This window comes from Acanthochromis polyacanthus, chromosome 8, assembly GCF_021347895.1.
Source record: "Acanthochromis polyacanthus isolate Apoly-LR-REF ecotype Palm Island chromosome 8, KAUST_Apoly_ChrSc, whole genome shotgun sequence".
Taxonomy (NCBI): domain Eukaryota; kingdom Metazoa; phylum Chordata; class Actinopteri; family Pomacentridae; genus Acanthochromis; species Acanthochromis polyacanthus.
In genome coordinates this window covers 10,826,564-10,842,944 of record NC_067120.1, presented here as the reverse complement: position 1 = coordinate 10,842,944, position 16,381 = coordinate 10,826,564, and the positions used below count along the sequence as shown (strand labels likewise).

General features: G+C 40.2%; 2 protein-coding genes across 2 annotated transcripts; one reads left to right on the top strand and one right to left on the bottom strand.

Annotated features, from left to right (window-relative positions):
- The first annotated feature begins 3,328 nt into the window (after positions 1-3,328).
- On the top strand, positions 3,329-7,350 carry ankrd34c (ankyrin repeat domain 34C). Its single transcript, XM_022191353.2, has 2 exons — positions 3,329-3,790; positions 4,713-7,350. Exon 2 carries the CDS (start codon positions 4,763-4,765, stop codon positions 6,350-6,352), a length of 1,590 nt encoding a protein of 529 aa, XP_022047045.1. The 5' UTR covers positions 3,329-3,790; positions 4,713-4,762; the 3' UTR covers positions 6,353-7,350.
- LOC110949364 (retinol dehydrogenase 13-like) lies at positions 6,884-11,628 on the bottom strand. The gene is made up of 7 exons (XM_022191354.2): positions 11,335-11,628; positions 10,321-10,461; positions 10,049-10,240; positions 9,801-9,962; positions 9,568-9,684; positions 9,207-9,411; positions 6,884-7,625 (listed from the first exon to the last, which is right to left on the bottom strand). Exons 1-7 carry the CDS (start codon positions 11,405-11,407, stop codon positions 7,520-7,522), a joined length of 996 nt encoding a protein of 331 aa, XP_022047046.1. The 5' UTR covers positions 11,408-11,628; the 3' UTR covers positions 6,884-7,519.
- Between the last annotated feature and the right edge of the window lie 4,753 nt (positions 11,629-16,381).

Below are 16,381 nucleotides of genomic sequence, written 5' to 3'. Positions count from 1 at the left end.
TCTGGCAACGTAACTTTTCACAAAGCCTGAAAACAGGGTAAAACAGCTACAAAAAGCAAAGTGCAAAAACACCAAATCAACGATTTTTGGAGGTGTTATGTGTCAGACTATTTCTTGGCTCGGAGCAGTTTCCCAGCAACCAGTGCAGACTCGAGGAGGTTGTTGTTCCCAACCAAGTATCCCCCATTAAAACAGCAATTTGTCGTACAGCTAGGTTATAGCATGGATTAAATAAATGAGAAGCTCTATGAGTGAATTATGACATCTTGGCCTCTACTGGCGTCCGAACATGATCCTGAACAGTTTGTGGTCATTTAGTTTATGATGTGCAATCTACTCACATTCTACGTGATGATCATTTGACCCCTTATGAGGTCAGGATATAGACACGAGTAAAACCTGAGCACAAGTTAGACTGAACTTAGTGGCATGATCTCTTGACTTTTTGAGAGTGATTATGATAGACCACAGCTGATGACTTCTCTAAGTCAATTAAAATAGGGCCCATTTGATTTACACAAAACCTACAATAGGAAAGTGCAAGTCGGCTCAACACAGATTTGTTCAAGTAAATCACTGACTAGAGCAGTGAGGAAAGTCAGCCGGTGGTATTCTAAAGCAAATACAGATCCCCAAATCATCTGTGCAAACAATTGTTTTTAAGTATAAAGTGCATGTTAGCCCTGTGTCACGGCCACAATCAGGAAGAAAACACAAGTTATCACCTGCAGCTAACAGGAAGCTTGTCCTCCAGAAATGGCACCTTGACTAAATTTGGTTGCTGACGAAGAAAAGGCCTTTCTGATGTTGAAGTCGATTCATCTGAGGTCAGATGAATCGAAAATTTTGCCATTTGGTCATGATGGCCAGAAATATGTTTGGAGAAAAGAAAGGGAGGCCATTAACTCCAAGAACACCAAACCTACCACCAAGCATGGTGGTGGCAGCATTATGCCATGTGGCTGTACTGCTGCCAGAGGAAGTGATGTTTTACTCAAAGTAAAGGAGGGTTACCTTCACATTCTTCAGGAAAACTGAAGATAATCAGCGAGAAGGTTGGATCCTGGACACAGTTGGGTGTTCCAACAAGACAATGATCCCAAACACACATTAAAAGTGGTGAAGAAATGGATGGCTAAATCAGGCTACAGTTAAGATTTTAGACAGGCCTTGCCAAACTCCTGACCTAAACTCCACCAAGAACCTATGAACTGGGATGAAGAAACAACTCTGTGTCAGAAAACAAACGACTCTTGTTTAACTGTACTAATTCTGTCTGGAGCAGTGATCAAATTTAGAACCAGAAGCTTACTACCAAGTTGAGATAAAAATCTCCAAGGGTCAAATACATGCAGGTTGTACAGCACTGTTAAGTTTAAAGTCTAAAAATAAAGGTATGAGACACATCAGCACATTTTTCATCTTTGTCGACATCAAATTTTTAAAATAGATGTGGCAAACTGGCACCAGAATAATCAATTCCAAGTTGTATACATCAGCTTGAGCTTATTTCCATTTTCATGTCACTCAAATCCATTTCCTTTCTTTTTTTCTTCAAACTTTGACATTAGTTGGGCTTCAGGCTGCACATCACGTTTTCTCGTGCCAACTACTTTAAGAGACACTGTGATCAGACTTTAAATTAGAAAACTGTTGGGAACTTTTGCATGTACTTCGTCAGGATGTATTAATAGTCTCCGCGCTACAGTTGTCTGGTGAGTAAAAATCTCACAATGCAGACAGAAGAAAAGGTTATATTTAGAACGAGGGGAGGAAGAGCAGCAGCTGCGATGCAAGATATCTGAAAATGGAAAGTGCTCCCAGGGGTGACAGCGCTTATTCTCTCCACTTTAATTATTTATTTCCCCCTTTAATAAACCACCGACGACAGCATCGCCAGGCCAAAGATCACACTGTATGAGGACCACTGACACCCTGTGACTCCCAGTGCTAATGAATGTGTCCAAACCAGTGAGCTCTGGCCTTCGTCTCATCCCTGGTCCCTCATGTCTTTGTGGGGAACAGGTCTGTTCACAATACAGATTATTTCCAATCAAGAGCACAAAAATTCTAATTCTGCATACTAAACAAATTAAAAACAGTGTGACTTTGGGTTTTCTATAACCAGCATCTTTGAGACATCTACCTATTAAATCAGGAATTCATAGTTTTGGTGGTATTTCTCCTTCAGACTGTCTGACATTCACATTTTTAGGTATAAAACATTATTGTATACATAATTTCCTCAGAGGCATTTCAGTCTTAATGTCTCCTGAATAAGAGGGGCACATTCTTTGGACTTGGTGATGACAGCGCACAAAAACCACCTTCTCCACGTGCCTTGTAAACAACACATCCTTGGGGACTGAAAAGGCAATCACAGGTGAGAAATCACTGCCAGCATTGACAACTGCAGTCCTGAGACGTCAAGTGTTTGGATGGGTAATAAAGTGATTAGCCCCAGCCTCAGAGGAAAAGAGCAGGGGTCAAAGGACTAATGATCGAACGTGGTGCTGGTGGCTTACCCCCGACAGGGAAGGAAAACATTAAACACCACCATGAAAACATATTTGCGTAAATGCTGTAAATGTTCTCCTGTCCTTGGTGGAATGTTATGCATCTGATTTACCTGTTCCTTCTTGCAGGGCTGAGAACATCACTGTTCTCATTAGAAACTGCTTCTGTGCTGTCTCATAGCAACCTAAAAATAGAAATGTCCCTATTAGGCTGTATAGCTGTGATGGCTGCTACAAGTTTTGGCCTCTTTAATTGTACTGTAAATATATATAGGTGCACAATATTTTGCTGTGTCTCTCTTCATTTGTTGAGCAAAGAAACAAACCAATTGCAGACAAAGCAGATTAGATATCTGCACAAGTAAACCACAAGCAAATGATCAACTGATGCTATATTCGACCTAATGAGTGCTTACATAATATTATGTTTTCTCATTGTAATGAATAAGAAAGTTCATGTATTATTTTGGAATTCCCTGTGAAAAGCAGAGCAATGATGATCCAGAACAGATTCCTTTTGTCACATTTTACAGCCGATCTGCCTTCGCTCTGCCCTTTATAACATGGCAGATAGGAAGCCTGCCTTTATTCTAACTCTGATGCTCTCATAGCAGAAAGATCAAATTTTATTTATAGCACAGACTAACTAAATGAGGCACACAGTTTTTAAAAGCACCACTGTTAGTAGGTGCTGCCAAAACTGAAATTCCCCCATAAACTGATTTAATCTACAAATTGTTCCTCTGAAATAATTTAAGGAAAATACACAGAGAGAAATAAAGGAGTCCGGGAGAGAGAAGGGGGCACATTTGCATGTCTTTAGGAGGTGGCACTCGTTTTGTTTGTGCCCAGCAGATATAAAGATCAGGACAGAGGTTTTTCATCAGACGCAGTTTATTTCAGTCGACTCTGACGTCAAGAGCATACACGTTTCATTCAACAAGCAAGAAAGTAAGTTATTTATAACCTGCAGCGTCTCCAGGTTGTGATCCTTGAGTGCGCAGTGAAAGGAATACTCCCCATTGGACTGATGTAGTGCGCCTCCATAACAAAAGCCACACCGCTCATGTGCTATGGTGCCAGAGAGCTACGGCGCACTGTCACCTCAACTAGGACGCGTCGATGGGAAGAGTCACGCCTGAAAAAAGGGATTTTTGGGAAGAGCTGCGAGAAACTTTCAGTTTTGAATCATCAACCATTTCCCCTTTTATATTTTCCTTCTTGATGTTAAAGCGCTGGGTACTTTAAAGATGGAAAATCTCATCTTTGACCAGGTAAGAAAAAAAACAGACACTAAGTTTGTTGTGCGTAATTGGCAACGTTACAAAATTATCGGAAACGAAGGTTAATATGGAATTCAACTTTAAGTCGTTATCTTTGGTCGCTGTTAAAGGAGGCTGGGTAAGCCTGTAAACCTCCTGTATTACACAAACCACGTGCTGTACAGTATGGATAATATTTGAACATCAATATTGACATTCTAAGTAAAATCTCAAATACAGGATTTAAAGGAGAATTAGACAATCAGCGTAACGATTTGTACCGAAGCGCGTCTCTGTCGCCAAGTTCTCCAAAATGAGAACCACGGACAGCGACTCCGGCAGCTCACAGTGTTCCGTTATTTAATAGCACCAGTTTAAACAGATATTTGTGCCTCTCTTTTTTAAAATGAGATATGAATCATCACGTTAACGAGTAGTTTCTTAACAACCTTTAATGCTCCATTAGAAAAAAAATCAACAAGGTTGGTGTTTTTGCGCACTTGTGCTAGATGGTGGACTGCAGGCTTTTATTTTTCAACAAATATGATATAAAGACACACAACGTGCTGTTTTCACAGATATAAAATGATCAAATTTGAATTTGAGATCCTAATAATAGTGCCTGATTCATTATTAGTAATGTCTGTGAATCTAACAGGTAGGGTGCCATGCTGTCTTCTTGATTTTTGGGCATGGGCACCATCAGCTTAGGAACACTACACTGTGTACACACTGCTTCTATCTGATTTATCTTTTTATAAATGTATTCTATACATCAAAGCTGTGTAATACTAAAGTATATTAGTATCTTGATGTTGTAGCAGGCTGCCACCTGCTGGTAGTCACAATTTACCAAAACATTAGATAAACAAAATGAGTCTTAATTACAAGATTTTGTAATGTAAGCTGAACTAATTCCACAATTTGTTCAAAGGGCTGTGAGCTGTAAGTTCAGTGCTGTGAAGATCTGTGACTGGCTGGGAAATGGCAGATATTCTGGAGCTGCGGACAGATGGAAACTCACTTCTGAAAGCAGTATGGCTCAGACGCTTGAGACTCACCAGGCTCCTGTTGGAGGGAGGCGCATACATCAACGAGAGCAATGAACGTGGAGAGACGCCGCTCATGGTGGCCTGCATGTCCACACACACTGACCAGCAAAGTGTGGGCAAGTCAAAGCTGGTGAAATATCTGCTGGACAACCAGGCAGACCCAAACATACAGGACAAAGCGGGCAGAACAGCTCTAATGCACTCGTGCATCCACAGGGCTGGACATGAAGTGGTGGATCACCTGCTGAGCAACGGTGCTGATCCCAGTCTGGAGGACAGGAGTGGAGCTTCTGCTCTGGTCTACGCCATCAACGCAGATGATAAGAAGACGCTAAAACTACTCCTGGATGCATGCAAAGCTAAAGGCAAGGAGGTAATCATAATCACAACAGACAAGTCACCATCTGGCACCAAAACTACCAAACAGTATCTAAACGTCCCTCCATCACCAGAGCTGGTTGAGAGGTCTTCCCCAGCATACTGCACCTCTCCCTCTGACGTTGATGTTACTGCATCTCCCAACCCTGAGCAAGAACAACAAAACACAGTCTTTAGCTTCCAGACAAAGCTAAAAACCTCCAGTGCAGCCGCAAAGCTTGCCAATGGGCCCACGTCTCCAACACGCCGGCCCGCAAACCCCAAACGTGCACGTCTGCCTCAGCTGAAGCGGCTGCAATCAGAGCCGTGGGGGCTGATTGCGCCGTCTGTCCTGGCTGCAGCTGCCGCCCATGAGGAGAGTAAGAAAGCGAGCTCTGATGAGGACGTTGTTGCGGGTGTAAATGGGCTCTCCCTGAGCAAGAGGTCAGCTTTATCCCGACAGAACAGTGTGGATGGGAAGGATAGCTTATTCCCACTAGTGGGTGACCAGCCCTGCAAAATGACAACCTCAATATCTATTCCTCCAACGGCTAAACCATCGTATGAAAGATCTCTGGGCCAGCACCAGCCACTGGCACGGCGCAGCACTGTGCCCACGGAGCAGGAGAGCAGCAGCTGCAGCAGTGGACTGGCTGGTCTGAGAGACACAATGCACAGACGACGTCTAGGAAATGATCACTATGACTCAGACTCGCAGCTCTATTCAGACTCTGCCATGTCAGACTCTCCTATAGTCCCAGTGGAGCGAAGGAAACTAAACACCTCTCCTCTTGTGATGCTGACCAGCTCGCGAGAATCTCTAGACAGCAACGCCAGCACATCCTCTCCCAGCACGGCACGCAGGCGAGCACCTGGCCTCCTGGAGAGGAGGGGCTCGGGCACGCTGCTGCTGGACCACATCTCCCACACCAGGCCTGGCCACCTGCCTCCTCTCAACATCAACCCAAACCCTCCCATTCCTGATATCGGGGCTATCACCAAGCCCTCCTCACCACTGGCCACAGGTATTAGATCTATAGCTCCAGTAGCACCAAACACACCAAAGAGAGGTGGCCTCAAGTCGAAGAAGAAGCTCGTGAGAAGGCACTCTATGCAAGTGGAGCAGATGAAACAGCTTTCTGATTTTGAAGAAGTTGCTCATTAATTAGTGATGGAAGTGGAAATGTTAACACCCTAAATCGCAAGGAAGCACACCAATAGGTTCATTTCTGTAGACACACAGCCATCTAAATGTTGAATAGTGTATAATTTATAAAATATATATATATACATACATACATACATAGACTGAAACTGAGCAATATAGATAGATTTCCTCCCTTTGTTACACCCGACCTTAAGGATTACTATCTTTTGACTGCACCACATCTTCTGTGTATGTATTACAGTTTTGAATGTAAATGCCAAGACATGGTACCTTTCCTCTGAAATAGCTCTCTTACATGATGATGTAATGTGTAGGGAACATACAGGGTTCATTTGTAGCCAGCAGGCCACTTGGGTGCACTTTGTGCATATGTAATTAGCACCGTTAATGGACTTTTTCCGGAGAAGAAAAAAAATGTGATGCACTTGTCTGAGATGTAGCTTTGAGTAAGATGAAATTTGACTGTAGCAATTCTGTACAAAGTGCCTTCAAGATCAAGAAACCTAAAAAAAGACCGAGCAGGTACAGTTATTGTAGTAAGACCATTTTAATTCATGTTAACCAACATGTGTTTTCTTTCAATATTGTTGGTCTCACATGGAACAGAATGAAGACTCATGATGTGAATGAACAATATGCCTTAAGAAGCAGGTAAAATTATGGGCTATGTAGAACAGCACTTTACTGCCCAGGAGTAAAAAAAATATCACTATTACCAGTGTTACAAAAGCTTGCCAGATCAAATGTAATTCATGTAAGATTAATCCAAGTAACACTGACTGACATTCAAGCCCTTAGCCAACACAGACTTCGGTGAAACTTGTCAATTAAAATGTAATTTCACGCTAATGGCAATCAGAACTAAAGATCACACAGCTTCCATGTAACTTACCTGTGAAGCACTGCTTCTGTTTAAGAAAAAAAATTAATTTATTCCATAGTATTTTTGCAGGTAGTTTGTTGTATATTCTAAATAAATGTCTATCACTTGTGAATTTCTGTGTTTTGCTTGTTAACTCGTTTGCCACATTAAGCCGAAGCTCAGCTGCTAGAAGCCCCACAGATGCTCATTAGAAAGAGCACCAGCACTTCCTCAGGCCACTTGGCAGCCCATTGGTACTGTGATGATGACAATCATCATCATCGTCATTGTCATCATCAGTGTCACTGTGATTTTGTCAGACCAACCATAGAGGCGCTCAGATCCCACAGCTTCTTGGCAGCTTCATCATCAAGACCCTGAGGGGCTGCCGTTTTAGGGGCACAGTCACTGTAATCAGAGCAGAATTTAGTGTTAAACACACACAAAACAACCTGTGAGTAACAACAGCAATCACATGTGTAACTTGCAAAATTTTTCCAAAGATAATGCTGGGAATTCAGATGGCTAAGTGACAAACAATATATAGAGGGATCTGACATTTATCTGTCAAATATATCACTGCCAGCCAGTTAATTTGTAACCAAACAGGAATCAGACACTATTTTGTGTTGGCTCACCCCGTTATGAAGAACTTTCATTTTCTTGGTTTTTGAGACAGCAGAAATGAAAATGTGTACAGAAAGGTTTAAAGAGTCTGAGCCTTTTTAAATCACATGGGAAAAAGGTGAACACGTGCAGACTTTTAAATGTCAAACAGTCATTCACGGGTAAATGGCTGGACTGTCAGAAAGCTCAGAGCTAAGATAATGTCTGCAGTAATGAAGATAATTCCCTTTCTGCAAAGGCAAGATTACCAACTGGGCAGAGTGGGACGCTGCTAAAAAGCATCAAAAGCCACAGTTTCACTGTATGGTACTTGGTGATTATACTGGCAGTTATTTTGTCTGGAGTATGGGTATATGTATACAAAAGCACAAAAATCTAACGATGCAGTAAATTCCTCTTAAACAGGTCCTGCTTTAATACCTAATCTTCAATTCCTGTCTTAAGGAGGGTCCTTGTGTCAATGTCTAGTTTCAAAATTCCACTAAATCATAAATAAATAACAATAATGCTTAATCAAATCACTATTGTAACACACATATTGCCTGAAAGGGATCACTTGTAGCAGCAAACCAGATGTTTGTCAAATTCTGGCCTCTAAATTTGTTTTGTTTTGGTTTTCCAGACCACAGCTGCTCTCATTCGCTTAGTTTTTCCCTGCAGCTATAAAAAAAAAAAAAAAATCCAGTGAACTCCATGTACCCTACCTGCCCAGTACCAAACACGTGACAGACAAAGCTAGTGACTAACTGGTGGTCACAGTGGAAGATTTTGCCAGATTTGTCCCTCAGGAGTCAGAGGAGAGCAAAACAGAGTTAAAAGGTGAGTGAATATTGAACTCGCATTCATCAGTCGGCCAGACACACGACTCCAGATGAATGCTAATGCTGCTCGGTCAGCTGATTCACTAGATTGGAATTGGTGTTGATTTTGACCTCGATAGGCAGGCTGGACACAACGCAGCTGACCCACATTAATTGCAGTTTCTTTGTTTGTGTTAATGGAATATTCAGTTGTTCACACCGTCAGTTATTAGTCAGTGAATACAGCAATCCCTAACAGCATGCTTCCTTTCCTAAAAATGACTCCACTGAGATAAATGGGTGAAATAAAGCACTGGTATTGGATTGATATCCCATATTTGCAAATAATCTAGGTGGAGATTGCATTAGGCTGCTAGAATATTAGTCACATTGGTGCATAATGTGCTTAACAACATGTTCACAGTCCCAACTGTATGACATAATATAGTACACCAATGTTGTTTTTCAGTGTTTCATGGTTCCCACATGGCCACACCATATCAAAAAGAACAGCAATATATGTTATTGTAAAGCCACTCCCCACTCATTTACATGCACTGACCTGTAGTAGAGTCCGCTCTCGTTCTGCAGGCTTTCCTCCACAGCGCAGTAGATGGTGGTCTGAGCCCCTTCTGTTGGACTCTTGATGAGGAACATAAGTGGCGTATATACTACCCTCTTCCACAGGGGCATGGTGGGCCAGAAGTGTCGACCGAGCTCGGTCCGGATCACTCCAGGGTGGAGACTGTATGTTGTTACTTTGGTATCTGCAAAATGACAAAATGTTGGACATAAAGCCAAAAATCTCAGAATTTAAAATATGACAGGAAGATAAATATAACATGGTTTCAAGTATTACAGTGTGTAGCGAGAGATATAAATATATAAACAATCTGGTGTGAGACATTAAAAAGATACAGTACCTTGCAGCCTGTTGGCAAGCTCCTTTGTAAAGAGGACATTAGCTAGTTTACTTTGAGAGTAGCTTTTCCAAGGGCGGTAATCTTTATCCTGGTTTATGTCATCAAAGTAGATTTGACCTGTTGAGTGAAAGCAGGAGATCCTTATTAACAGATGTGGTGTTTTTTGTGTTGATCGCACTTCTGACAGATAAATATCCTGAAATAAAACAGGGAAAAAAAGAGAGAAACTGCACCTCTTTCATGCGCTAAACTGGAGACATTGACAATGCGGCTCGGCTCCGATTTCTTCAGGAGATCCAACAGACAGTTAGTTAAAAGGAAGTGGCCCAGGTGGTTCACCCCAAACTGCATTTCAAAGCCATCTTCAGTCTGCCATTTTGGACAGCTCATAATACCTAGACACAAGAATATCAGTAGAGGTTTGTTTATCACCCAGCTGTTGGTATATAATATAGCAACAGTATATGATTTATTCATCCACCTGCATTATTGATGAGAACATCCAGCCGCTCTTCACTTCCTAGAATGTCTTTGGCCAGTTGGCGAACTGACTGCAGAGAGGCCAAGTCCAACTTTTTTACAATCACATTGTCGTTTCCGCTCTTCTTTCTCACATCCTCTGCAGCTTTATTAGCTCTGTCCATGTCTCTGCAGGCCAGAATTACTCTCGCACCTGCAACACAGCAGATAAATTAAGTTTTTTATCAGATATTAGATCACAACTTCCACTGTAAATCCCAGTAAACCACTAACCTCGTCTGGCCATGTCAACAGCAGTTTCTTTGCCAATCCCAGTGTTGCCTCCAGTGATCAGGACAGTTTTTCCATCTAGCCGGGCTTTGCTGCGACACACACCACCTGCCATCCATTTCTTCACACCAAAAAGCCCCAGTCCTGTAGAAATAACAGTTACAGTTAGAAATCTCTACTAATCAAAACACTCTTTACCTCACAGAGAAAGAAAATCGTACAGACTGAGAGGTCAAATTTATTCAACGCAAACAGAAACCATCATTAATCATCAGTTAATTAGACATGAAATTGCTGGTAAATTAATTCGGCAATAAACAGAAATGATTAGTTAGGTCATTTTTCAAGCAAAAATATATTTATGATTCTGCCTTCTCATATATAAAAAATAAATAGCTTTTGTCTGCTTCATATCATTTTAAATTAAATACTGCTTTATGGCAGGTAACTGTACTTATGACTCAATAGCACTACCAATAGAGCGTAGGCACTTTTTTCGTGATTTTTGATGCCGCAAGGATATTCCTATGCAAATATAATCCAATGAAAACAATGTGCTAGTTATTAAGCACTGAAGCTGCAACTGAGCTCTAATGCCACATTTACAAAACAAAAACTAACTTGTCAAGTTGACGAAATAAGAAACTAAATAAAAGCATTGGTTTTCATTGTATAAAAATAAAATTTACAGTTTATCAATCAAATCAAACCTTTATTGTCATTGCACACTTTCATATACAGTTTAACACATTTACAAAATATTGTCACTTTGATAATAAACATGAAAAAAACATGAATGGAAACTTAGCTGTCATTTTAACAAACATATAGGCCCATTTCCCCCCCCCAATAACAACCACTAATATTGTCTGTATAAAAACAGTTCATAGCAAAACATCACAAACAGACATATCAAATATTAGACTATAGGAGTCACTTGCTTCCTCCTTTAACATAACATTCATTCGTCTATAAAAAAAAAAAAGAAAGCCTGTGTCAGATCAGTGCAGAAATTACCTGTTACTGTGACCACAGCAATAGTTTTGGGATAGGGAAACACAAATGAGCTCGCAGCTGCTAAGGCTCTCATCTCTTTGCTAACTCAAAATGCTCCTGATAACAAATATGTTTCTGTTAAAGTCCGACTGCAGTGTCTCCGATGAGTTTCTGTTCAACCACGAAGTCTCTCGATGCGGTTGTACAAAAATAGAGTAGCACAATTATTAGAAAACAAGCATAAATGCCCTTAGGAAGACCTCACTCTGCTGTACAGCTACATAACACAACTCAAACCAGGAAGTCCCGCCTCCCGACACACTGTGGCGAAATCCTATTGGTCCTTCTGTTAAATAATCCATAATCTCCTAATTTATTGAAGGAAGTTAATAAAACCTGTGAAACTGTAGTTTATTGTCATTTTGTTGCTTATTGTATCATTTTTTGATAGTTAAGAAGCGCTTTGGGGTCATTTCATTTAATTACATTTTATTTACAGAACAGTATAATTTTACATTTACAAGGAAGACTAAAAAAAGCTACAATTATAAAGAAAAAAAAACTCAACTTTTTTTATTCAGCTTTTTTTTTTTTAAACCATTATATCCATATATTTAAAACAACACAGACTGAGAAACTTTCCTATGGAGAAACAAGATTAGTTACAAATATACCTGACTGTCACGAAACGGAGCTGGTTGGACCCGAGCAGAGAGCCACGCTTCCTCGACCAGAGGATGATTTAGAATGATTTATTGTATGGGGTGGATTATGGCCAGGATGGAGAAACCAGAGTGCATGAGCAGGGGGTTCCAGGCAGGAGTGAGGTTCCAGGCAGAAGTGGGGGTTCCAGGCAGGAGTGGGGGGTTCCAGGCAGGAGTGGGGGAGTGGGGGGTTCCAGGCAGGAGTGGGGGTCCAGGCAAGGAAGAACCGGTGATAACTGGCTGGGGGAGAGCCGGAGGGGAAGGATGACAGCGGGGATCCCGGACAGCTGGCTGTGTGGAGGCAGGAAAAAACAATGTCAAAAACAAGGCAGGAACTCAAAACAGAAAATGCAAAAGGCTAGAGAGCGAACTAACTGCGTGGTTTTGGTTCAACACTCTGGCAGGGAGTGGAAGGCTGAGCCGGTACTTATTGTAGAGGTGAGTCGTTAGTGAGATGATCGTCAGCTGTCCGGGAGCCGTGGAGGTAGTTGATTGCCTGAGTGGAGTCAGCTGAGAAGCTAGACTCCACTCAGGCACCGAGCTGTGGGAGGAGAGACAGGGCAGAGAAGCGGATGGGAGACAACCAGACAGGCAGACAGGGTAGAGAAGCAGATGGGAGACAACTCGACAGACAGACAGGGCAGAGGAACGGAACTGTGACACCTGACAACATATTAAGCTTAACCCTCTACAATATTTTATTCTACACAATTTTACCTGACTGTGAAAAGAAAGAATAACAATACTACAAAACAAATGTTAAATACAGTAAAATAAAAATCAAAATATAACAGTAATTGTTGCATCCACCATGGCCACAATCACTGAAACCATCATATTCTTAAATACTATAAGTTTATATGGTTGCACAGAGGTACAAATCAAAAATGTCTCATCAAAGTAAAACAGGTGAGTTACTGACTCCTTGAAAATGTGAACTGATGTTGCTGTCTGTGTAAATATACAGAAAGCAGCTTCACTGGCCTTTATTTTTTGTTTGCATCCTTTTAACTGCTGTCAGACTGGCTAGTACACTGACAGGTTATATTGGACAGGATATGCCTTATAATATGGACCGTATTCAATATGTTTAAGTTTGTGTTTCCTGGTTTCAAAAGAAATTTCCATCTTAAGATAATAAGTTAAAGTTGCAGTTCTATGTTGAATTCAATTCCATTTTTCTTATAAAGCACAAAATCAGCAACATATGCCATTTTAGAGTACTTTATAAAGTTAAAATCTTACAGAATTACAGATTACAACTTCCCATTGAGTCCCCATGTGTCGTAAATTATTGTTAGGAAATGAACTAATCCATTATTTAAAAGGAGTTTTCCATCCAGCAGAGGTCACTGTAGGTTCATCAACACAGTCTAAGTGTCTTCTAAATTACTCCAGTAGATGGAGCACATACATCATAGTAGGCACCACCTTGAGTGTGTGTTTTTTTAAGATCCACAGTTACCAATAAAGCACAAGAGCACTTGTTTTGATGCTATATAAAGTACTTTAGCATCAATTGATATCCTAAACTCCTACGAGCTCAGGAAGATGTGCCTCCACTGTTGTATGAGCAGACAAAAGGAGAAACCCACCAGCAGCACCAAGATGACAGTAATAATAGCATCGGCCTACACCCTCAAATCTAAATTAAAGCCTGATCAGAGCTGCAGCTGAGCAACTGACTCTTGAAATAAGACATTCAGCTCCCTGCTTATTGTTTGAGAGCACAATAACACTGTGTCAGATCTACGAGGAATATCTTTCTCCAGACTTTAAAGCACTATTGAGCAATGTCACATTCTGCCTGGACGAGGACCGTAAAGGTTTGACCTTGGGGTTTACAGGGTGACATCTGAGAGAGACTGCCGAGTGCATCTGAAGGTGGATGTATACAGGCATGTCTACATACCAAAAGTTCAAGGGTTACAGTGGAAAATCAGTGGATTACATAACAGCCACTGTCCTCTGCATGACCACAATAACCACATTCTTTGTTACTACAGTCTGTCATTACATATGCAGGACTGAAGTGTGCTTTTCAGGGACAAGCCCAGCTGACCTTCACTGACCTTCTCCATAATGTTCTAAACACAAGTTGTGGAGGGTTGTTGTTCATACAGATTGAGATATAGCGTGCATTTTCCTGCATTTTGTTAGTATAGTTTTTGTCTCAGTGAGGCCCCCATGCTCTCACATGTAAGAGTACTTCAGAGGTGACCTGGCTGTCTCTCGTGCTGGCTCACAACCAAACCTGTCATGTGACTGCGCTGCACACTTCCCAATCTTTCTCCCAGTATGGTAACCTTCCCCTGCTAAAATTAGAGAGCCCTCTACTGAGACGTTTTGGAATGTGACTATCCTGTACCCATCTCGCAAATGATTCTGGATCTTTGTCATCCTCACAAGGTCTTTATGCTTACTTGAGCTTATTTCTTCTCCACCTTGACGTCAAATTTTTAATCTGTTCTTTTTGGTTATTGTGACATACAGTTAGAGCTTTATAGAAAAATATAACTGCTGTCTTTCAGCTTTTATTTTGAATGAACTGTGTATTTCTGTACAGATCCTGTATTAAAACAAACATTATTGTAGGCAAACCAAACCAAATCATTCAGAATTATAACATCAACTTATTATATAATCAATGATACATTAAACATGGATTTTTTAATGAGGTATTTTATGCAAATATTCATATGTGCAAAGCTCTGTATGTTGTCCACATCACCAATTTAAATATATTGATATTCTTGGTAGTTTTTACACCATGTTTTTATTACCCAGAATGTATGTATAAGACTGTGCAAAACTGATCATGTAAGGTTACAACCTATACATTTCACAGTCATATTGTATTGAAAATTGTTTAATGTTTCATATCCCTTGGTCATTATGATCATTGTGATTATTATTATGTATTATTATAGTATTGCATATGGAGAAATATGCCATTATATATTCATTATCATCTTTATTATCCAGCAAATATTATTACTGCTTTGTCATACTTAAAGACAGCGACAAATTTGGGGTAAAATCAACATAAAGCGTCTCAGTTGAACAGCTTCAGAAAATCTTAACATTGATTCTTCAATCTACTGGTGGAATGAGCTTTTATTCTTCCAATTGATCTTTCCTTGCTTGTTGTTTTGCTGATGGTAGTAGAGAGCAAAGTCTGAAGTTTTGGACAAAAATCTTTCATAAGTGTTTGGTTGGGTTGTGAGCCGGTGAATGTAGAAGTCATGGCATTTAATTCATATTTTGACTTGTGCATTATGGATGGGGCCACTTTCATTCTGGAAGAGTCCACACACATCAGGATTGAATCATTACATAAATGTGCCTCTTCAGAAGAGCTTCATACTGATTTTCTAGTGACCCTTCACTCTTAGAGGTCAAGTGGACCTAAACCAAGCCAGCAAATGCTCCCCACAGCATAACAGAGCCACTGGATCCCCATAAGTCTGACCCTTGACCCTTACATAAGTGTAAGGGTCAGGGGTTCAGGTTTGTTTACTTTGTCAGCCATCTGTATATGCTGGTTCATTTCAGTGGGTTCTCATCGACTCAGTATTATTTACCAACTAGTGTGATGCATTTAGAGATATGGTGATTTATTGCTTAAAAACACATGAATAAAATCTTATTTAATCGACAAAATGTAGAATAATATACATTGCTATTAGTCATTATCAGCTATGATCTTGGAGTTATTCAATAATAAAATACAAGTTTATGTTCACAAGAAGTATATATAACCGAACAAATGTAGTGGATAATTCTATCATAACTGACTACAACTTTGTTATTCTATAACCTAATGTAATTATTTTTCCATTACAAGTTATTTTGATCATGAAAAACGTGTTACTTATGCTTAATATTATATGCATTTTCAAATTTTGGCATTGTCTTAGTTACTGCAACATAAATGTTAGATGGCAGACAGAAATTATTTTTCATTTTTGTTTAAATGGTTTGATCATTGCCATACTTCCCTCAAAAGTCAAACTACTACAATTTCACATATTACATAAAAAATGTAATTTTTTTTGTTCACATTGTTGGCTATTGCTCCACATTGCTCTCATGGTAATGTTTTTATTATTAATATTATTATTTTTTAAAAGCTTGAATATCAAAGTCTGCTTTTTGTTGGTTCTGCAAGATGCATACACATACAGAGAACTGAAATTGCATTTCTCTCTAACCCTAAAACGTGAAATATAATCAACAAAAGACAAAGACAACAACATCCCAATCTACATAAGGCATTGAAGACAATGTATATGTACATTGTACTAAAAAAGAAATGAAAAGCACAGATATTTAGTACTGTCAAACCGTTTCTTTTAATTTAC

Coding starts and splice junctions, on each gene's coding strand:
- ankrd34c (XM_022191353.2), top strand. CDS start 4,763: ATGGCAGATATTCTGGAGCTGCGGACAGATGGAAACTCACTTCTGAAA.
- LOC110949364 (XM_022191354.2), bottom strand. CDS start 11,407: ATGAGAGCCTTAGCAGCTGCGAGCTCATTTGTGTTTCCCTATCCCAAA. Junction 9,685..9,800: donor CAGTTTAGCGCATGAAAGAG/GTGCAGTTTCTC, acceptor TTCACTCAACAG/GTCAAATCTACTTTGATGAC. Junction 7,626..9,206: donor GAGAGCGGACTCTACTACAG/GTCAGTGCATGT, acceptor CTCTGATTACAG/TGACTGTGCCCCTAAAACGG.